This window comes from Oreochromis niloticus, linkage group LG1 (genome assembly GCF_001858045.2).
Source record: "Oreochromis niloticus isolate F11D_XX linkage group LG1, O_niloticus_UMD_NMBU, whole genome shotgun sequence".
In the NCBI taxonomy this organism is placed as follows: Eukaryota; Metazoa; Chordata; class Actinopteri; order Cichliformes; family Cichlidae; genus Oreochromis; species Oreochromis niloticus.
Window position 1 is genome coordinate 269111 of NC_031965.2, and position 8294 is coordinate 277404.

The following is an 8294-nucleotide window of genomic DNA, read 5'->3' on the forward strand; positions in this document are numbered from 1 at the left end:
ATTTAGCTGAAGTGCATTTTGTTTGTGTTTAGTTCTTTTTTTTTTAACTTGTAGTTCTAAATTGGAAGATTATTGTGATTTTGAAATATAAAAATAAAATGATATCTTATTATTTTTTTCATCGCTCACAATAAGCGTCACACTCACGGAAGCCGGTGTACCCGCAGAAACGCCGTGCATTTATCGAGACTTTCAACCCCAGGTAGGCCAATTATGGATCTTCGAATTCACATTATGTCGGCAGCTGTTCTCCACCGTGAACTATGTTAAAAACAAACACCGCTCACGCCTCACAGATGACAGCTTACAGTCCTGCGTAAAGATGAAAGCCCCGATTTGCAGACGCTGTGCGCCGAGGTTTGGGACCAGAAGTCTCATTGTAAACACATCACGGCAGACCCGACGATGTTTCCATGAACACGCTTTTCAGCATCTCTTTATTGAGCACTTTTCACACACGGTTGCTGTACGCATACAGCCGGCTGTAGCTTTTCAGCTCACAGCCCAACACACACCACCAACAACACAACAGCAGAGAGAGCACAGGCTTTAAGGCGGCGAGGCGCGATTGCGGGTGCCGCTCAGGTGCGTCCGACTCCCCTGCAGCGACACTGCAGACCACGCCCCGCCACACACATTAACAAGGTAAAATAGATATTTAGGCAGAATTTTGCAAATATCTATTATTTATTTTATTTTTTTCTGCGGCATAGAGCTTTTTTTCCAATTACTTTTTAGGTAAAAAGGGTGGCGGCTCACAACAGTTTTTGTTTGCTACATGGATCATTTTAGTTCAGCTGGGTGTCTTTCCTTTTGTTATATTTCTTTAAGAGTTCAAAATGTGTTAATTACATAAATAAAATGTAATTTTCTCTGTAGCACTTCATGGATTACATAAGCAACACACCTTAGTTGCTCTGTGGATTCTTTTAAAAAGCAGTTAAAAACTTTTCTGTTCAAACAAGCCTTTTGTTGATCTACGTATTTTATATTCTTTACATTATTTACATTTGATCTTTTACATTGTGTATAATGTCTATTGATTGTATTGCTTATTTTAATATTTGTGTACAGCGCTTTGTGACTGCCTGTCTGTGAAAAGCGCTTAATAAATAAAGTTTACTTACTTACTTTAGTTGTTCACACAAAGCACAAAAAACAATATATACAGTGTTATCTTCATTTTAGATTTCAAAAAGTATTTGTGGCTCCCAGTGTTTTCTTTTGCGTGGAAACCGGGTCCAAGTGGCTCTTTGGGTGTTAAAGGTTGCAGACCCCTGTCTTAATTGTTGTGACACGTGTTCGAAACGCAGGGAGGTGCGCTCGATTTGCCACACGGAGCAGCGCGAGAGTAAAGCACGAGGGAGGTGCTAATAATCGGCTCAGTCATTTTTAATGATCGTTGAAAACCCAGATCGTAATCGAGATTAAAATTCGATTAATTGAGCAGCCCTATGAAACATAAACCATAATCTGATTTTTTTTTTTTATCATGATCACACTCTTTAACCCTTTGAAACCTGAACCATGAAATAACTGCCAGAAAGCTTTAAATATTTTAATAGAGTGTTTGTTGAACCTTTAGACAAAATATATAAGAATATATCAATTTTTAATCTGCACATATGAGTTTTAATTTGCTACATAAGCCATATTTTGCAATTTAGTCACTAAAAACGTGTCATGCAATTTATATTATTTTTTGAGGTTAAAAAATGTCACGCCAATGATGTAGAAGTCTCAAGCCAGGCGTATCAAATACGATACGCCTGGCTTTAAAGGGTTAACCCCCCCCCAAAACAACAGGTAACGTATAATATTTAAAATAAACTATGCATTCTGTCAGAGAAAAAAAACTTGCAGAATACAAAACTATCAGAATAATGTTGCCAAACTAAATACATGGACCTGTCGAGCCTCTCAAGTTTAACACAATAACTCCAAAATAATAGCTAGTTTATCATAAACCAGCACAAACGTAGCACAGTGGACTTGTTATCTGCAGCTATCTTCTGCAAGAGGTCTCCAGCTTCTTTATCCCATCTTTTCTTCTGTTGTAAATCTGCCTTTTAGACTGAATGCCGTATATGATACACATTCAGAAAAGAAAGATTTCAACACACTAACACTGACATTTTATAGTAAAATATGTGCCTGCAGCAAAGTCAAATGTACAGAAAACTAACTGACTGATGCTTGGCTATAAAAACATTCAGATTCTGAAGAGTCAGTGATCCAGCTGTGTGTTCCACAGTGTTTGGAGAGGAACCTGCCTGAACCTGCCTGGGTATCATCGACTTGGTGAGATTTTGTCAGTATTAAGCCGAGCTGTGGGAAGAGCCTTTGGAAAGGTTGAGTGTGTGTAAGAGTGGGTGGGGTTTACTGTGAAAACAACAAACCTATTTGAGCACAGCTGACCAGAAACTATCCAAGTATGTCAGTAACTCATAGACACAGTATAATGTCATTTGAACAGAATGCTTTGTAGAAAAGAAAGAAAAAAAGCTTAATAAATCACAAATGTATGTACACACACACACACACACACACACACACACACACACACACACAAGGTGACTCTCCATGGTATCATTCTGTATGCTCAGTGTGGTTTTTGTTATTTTTTTTATCAACACACACATCTGATAAATGTATGGTTACAGCTGCCCTCTTATCAGACAGTATGTGTGTCTGTTAACAGGGTGCATGTATGTGAGTTGTGTAGAAGTCTTCTGTAAACTGTAGCTACAGAAAATGTCTAGTTTCTTTAAACAACTAACTGAGGTGTGTAAAAACTGGTTTAAAAGTTAGACAGTCGATAATAAATTAAAAAATAACTAAACTATAACTGAACAAAGCCATAAAAAGGCACCTGTACTCAGCAACCTCGTGTCAAACTCCACCCAATCAAAGATCCACACAAGATGTGCGTTGTTGGCCCAAATCAAATTCAGTTGCAAAGGCGTTCCCAGAGCCTCTGGAAACTTTGGAACCCTTCATCGGTAAAGTAAACAGGGGGCGGAGAAAACAAAGGTTTGGCTCCCTTAGAGGGTAAAGTAAGTCCCCCAATGTCATGGTTACATGTTCATTCCTAGTCTAGCCTTTAGAGCAAAATTCCTAAAGCGCCAGCAGGAATTTCTCAGGAGAATTACATCTTTTTTTTTCTCTCATTATCTGAAGAAGAAAAAAATCCAAATTTGTGGAGGCTGAATGATAAGATGAAACAAAGGTCTGTACACTATTTAAGTGCTATTTTTTTCATGTGCATAATCTCAATGCCTTTTCCCTCCTCTTAGGCAGGAAATGGCCGCTGATCGGAGCAGAAGTTGGTTTAGGATATCCGGGACTCAGTATTTTGCCATTATTCTGGTAATTGGGGGTGTATTCTTCATTTACAGCATATGGGAAATGACACCAGACTGGAACCCAAAAATGTGGATGCAAAATCAGTCGTCAGACTTGTGGATTTTCTTAGAACGGCAGAGACAAAAAAAAATCTCTCTCCACTCTGTGGTTAATGTCAGCTCATCTACACATCCTCAAACTGATAATGTGACATCGGCACCAGAAGTGAAGAGAGAAACTGCAGTGGTCGCTCCTTATGTTTCTCCTGGACCATATTTAGTCGAATACCCTTATGAGTACAGCTTCATCATCAATGAGCCACAAAAATGTGAGCAGGAAAAACCTTTTGTGGTTCTGATGGTTCCCGTAGCACCCAACAATAGGCGAGACCGTGACATCATCCGCAGCACCTGGGGGAACGACAGGGTTGTGCAGGACAAAGTGGTGACACTCTTCTTTTTACTGGGGCTACACACGGGGCCGGGAGCAGAGCAGGTCCAACAGCAGGTGCTTCAGGAGAGCAACAAGCATCACGACCTGATCCAGAGCAACTTTGTGGACTGCTACAAGAATCTCACCATTAAGACCATGGTAATGCTGGAGTGGCTGACTGCGCACTGCTCTGGTGCTTCTTATGCCATGAAGATTGACTCAGACATGTTTCTGAATGTGCACAATCTTGTCACTATGCTTTTGAATGCTCAAAAAACAAACTACATGACTGGACTTGTGGTGCGATCGGGTACAGTACTGAGAGATCCACACTCTAAGTGGTACGTACCACCTGACATTTATGCACCAGCTGTGTACCCTGTCTATGCTCTGGGCCTGGGCTACATTATGTCTTTAGACCTCCCTAAAAAGCTCACTGAGGGATCCAGACATGTTAAAGCACTTTACATTGAGGATGTGTATTTAGGGCTTTTAATGCAACACCTGGGAATCTCTCCCACTGACCCCCCAAACGGTGATTACTTCCATGTTTTACCTTTGGCATATAATCGATGTCACTTCTCCCGTATAGTAGCCACCACAACTCATCCATCCACTGACCATGTGCACATTTGGAAAGATTTTAAAAAACCCGGCCCGTACTGCTGATCTAAGAATGCTGCAATGATGCAAATAGAACACAAACAACGGCTGCATATTGGAACATTTTATATTTCCTTTTTTAACTTCCCCTATCTCAATTTTCATTAAAATCTAATGTTACACTTTATATCTACACACAGTTCTACTCATTAAATGCAGTTTATTATTTGTACTATCCATGTAGCTAACATAACAAAATATGAAGGTAGCAAAAGAGAAAAAAAGAAAAAAAACAGACACATACTTTTTTACAATGATGATGTTAACAGGATCAATGTAGGAAAAAAAAGACTACAGTCTAATGGACTTTAGTTAATGTGACTTTTGTCTCTTATTTGGCAAATAAGTTACGTTCTAAATACTCATGGAGAGACTCAGCACTGACCTGCACTGTGTAAAGTTTACATAATGAATAATTGCAATTATGTATAATATTATCGTATATGTCTTATAAACACAATATTGCTGATTTATTTTAAAATATAATATTTAAAATATATATAAATGTCAATATCATATATATATATATATATATATATATATATATATATATATATATATATATATATTAAACATGTATGTGTATACTATACACATACATATGTATGACTTTGGCCATAATTCTGAGACTCCCTCTTTATAAATAACAAATTAAAAGTCATGTCAGATCAGGCAGTCACGTCTGTTCTTACGACGTTATGAAGCCTGAGCATGTTATCGAGTTACAGACCGGCCTCTGTGGCTTCACATTGTATTAAAGGGACATTTTGTAACAGGTCAGTTTATGATATGATTTGTAGCTAGGAAGATGAAATCACATGATCAGAACAAATCACAAGAAAACTATAATAAGCATTAACTGTTGACGTTTGTTGGGCATACTGCTGTGGAGAAAATGAGTTCAGACATGAGTAGACCTGCACAGAAAAAAAAGCTGTTGTATTAGCATGAAAAACATATGCACATCTCATGTTAATTTGACACTACTGTATTTAGCTACCTAATGTTAAACCTACATAATTATGTAATTTGAATACTAATGTATTCTATTATATCTGATAAACTGGTATTTAACATGTTTGCAATTTATGAGATCTTGTTAATGTGGAACAACACTGGCGTTTGTCAATGTTACATGCATTTTGTAAATCCTTATATATCCTTATACTTGCTAAATATATCTAAGATATAAATTTTAAACATTATAAAAGCAGTAAGTAACCAAGTATCTATGTTTAAATACAATCCTAAAATGAGCAGCTAGAGAAGCCAGATTTTGGTCCTTGGTTTCTTTGTTGATTATGTTAGTTCCCTTTTGTGCCAACGCCCTCCTTTGTCTTTTGTCTCCTGTGTGAAGTCCGTCTTTTGCTGTGTCTCTTTCCTGTCTATCTGCATTCCTCTGTTCTTTTACTTGTTTCATTTTGATGGTTTCATGTGCATTTAATTTTTTTCTTTCTTATTTTACCTGCCGTATTTGTACTGTCTCGGTCTCCCTTTACCCTTTGTCAGAGCCTGTTCTGCCAGAGGTTTCTTCCTGTTAAAAGGCAGTTTTTGCTTCTCACTGCCAGGTGCTTGGTAATTTGGGGCCATTTTATTGATAGGGTTTTCTTACAATGTGAAGCACCTTAAAGAGACTGTTGTTGTGATTTGGTCCTATGTAAATAAATCTTGAATCGAATGTGAAGCATTCAGGGATTACATGATTATATACATGTTGGAAAAGCTTTTTTTGCTTGTTATGTTTTGTCTCTGACTATCACTTACAAAGACATAATAGTAGACGTGGTAACTGTCGTATAGTAGTGGTTACACTAAATCAAACACACAAACCCACACATGTGCAATTCTTCTTCTGACGAAGTTGTATTTTTGTATTTTCCTACTCAGTTGTATATAGTATTTGTATTTCTATTTTATTCTATTTCATATAGTATTTTATTTTATTTTATTGTATTCCAGTGTTTTCTAATTTCTGCTACATAACTTTGCACTTTTGCTGTAACAAAACAAATTTCCCACCTGTGGGACTAATAAAGGCCATCTTATCTTATCTTAAATGTTATGTTGGCAATGTTTAAGTCTCTGTTTAGAACTTCGGTTATTGAAGGCACTTTCATACTTTTATGAAATTGCTCAAAGTCCATTTTCCAGCAGGGTAATGTATAACTTTAAGTGGTTTGCTATGGTAACTATTTGTCTACAGTTATAACTTTTATGAAAACATGTTTTTCTAACATTACCACTTAACAGCTGCTTAGAGTCCACTCAATATCTCTCTACAGCTACTTTATGTCATGCAGTTACTTATCACCACTAAGTGTACTGTGAAGTAAGCCGTTCATGAAGGGACAGAAAAGTCATTTTGTAAAGCTTACACTGGTCAAATGTGATGGATGTAAAAATGAAAATCTTTGTGGCTTAGGGCAGACACGTTGTGGGTACTTTACATATTGCACAACTGAATACTGTGACAAACCCTGTTTAACCTCAGGATTAGTTGTGCACGTAATAAATAACCGATATCTGTTGTTAAGGAAATGTGTCCGGTATATGTATTTTTTCATGCATGTGTATATTTGTGTCAAAAAAGAATACTAAATCTTACGGCCTTGAATGTATTCTGTAATGTTTGTAATGTTTTTACTAAAATGCTGCTACAACCTTTGGATTCATGGCTTTGAATATCCCTTTTCTTTTCAAGTAGAACAAGACTTTAAAACACAAATATAAACAAAGATAGCCACTAGTTATCTAAGCTTAAAACCTTTGATAAGTTCCTTCATTAAAACACAGAAAAATATGTTTTGCCTGAACGAGAGCTCAGTGTTTGGCCTCGTGTGTCAAACTAACTCGTGCCCCCGAGTTTGTCACTCCAATCTGTGGTTGCAAAAGGCTTAACTTGATAACACTGACTGATATGATCAGTTAGTGTGAAGACATGATGCTGTAAAATAAACTGTGTAACTTGTTGATGGTATACCACACAGTACCACAGGTGTGCTCACCTGCAGTAAACATCTTCATACATGAAATGGAGAAAATGTTTGGAGAATTCAGTCATAAGAATCTCTGAAGGTGTCTTTTCTCAAATGTAGCACGCAGCAAGACAAACTGTCACTACTGGAATTATCTTGCTTGATCTGGGTGAGGCTTCTGCCAGACACAGACTTTGTACTTCTTCTGACCAGATTCCAACAAACTAAATACGGGCCAGAGTACATTACTAAAGTTAACATTAGACCTGTGGTGTCGCATTCAAGGTCGATAGAGTCAGAGTTAGAGTGTGCGACACACACTCAGTGATGCATGGAGTGAGGACCTAATTACAGATAAAAAAAAAAAAAGCCTTGGAACACACAAGACTGAAACCTAAAGCAGGAACAATAGGAAGTGAAAACTGAACTGGAAACCACTAGAAGGCATGGACGCTAGGAAACTCAGGGACAGCAAAGACTGAGAGGGTTATTAGGGAAGAGGAAACATTTGGGAACACAGCAGGAACAAATTAGACATAATGACACAAGGGGATGCAAAAAGGAACACAATGCACACGAGACAAGGGACTGTCAAAATAAAGCAGGCAGCAGCACAAACACTGAGACTCAGACACGTTAGCTTTACACTGAGACGAACATAAACAAACATTCAAAATTCAAAAAGTCCACGAAACACTGCGTGAAAGAGCCAGAACCAGGACAGTAAAGTACTGTCAAGAGAAAAAAAAGTGGGATTCCTAGTTAGAAACATACTGTAGTGTAAGCCCTGTGACAGACAGGCGACCTGGCCAGGGTGGACCTAAGACAGCTGGGATGGGCTCCAGCCCCCCACCACCCTGAAAAAGGATAAGCAGAAGT

At 37.9% G+C, this 8294-nt stretch overlaps 1 protein-coding gene across 1 annotated transcript; it reads left to right on the forward strand.

Moving 5' to 3' along the window:
* The first annotated feature begins 3089 nt into the window (after nucleotides 1-3089).
* LOC100694887 (beta-1,3-galactosyltransferase 1-like) lies at nucleotides 3090-4902 on the forward strand. The gene is made up of 2 exons (XM_013275980.3): nucleotides 3090-3229; nucleotides 3297-4902. The coding sequence occupies exons 1-2, from the start codon at nucleotides 3219-3221 to the stop codon at nucleotides 4444-4446; spliced, it is 1161 nt and encodes a 386-aa protein (XP_013131434.2). The 5' UTR covers nucleotides 3090-3218; the 3' UTR covers nucleotides 4447-4902.
* Nucleotides 4903-8294: the final 3392 nt, after the last annotated feature.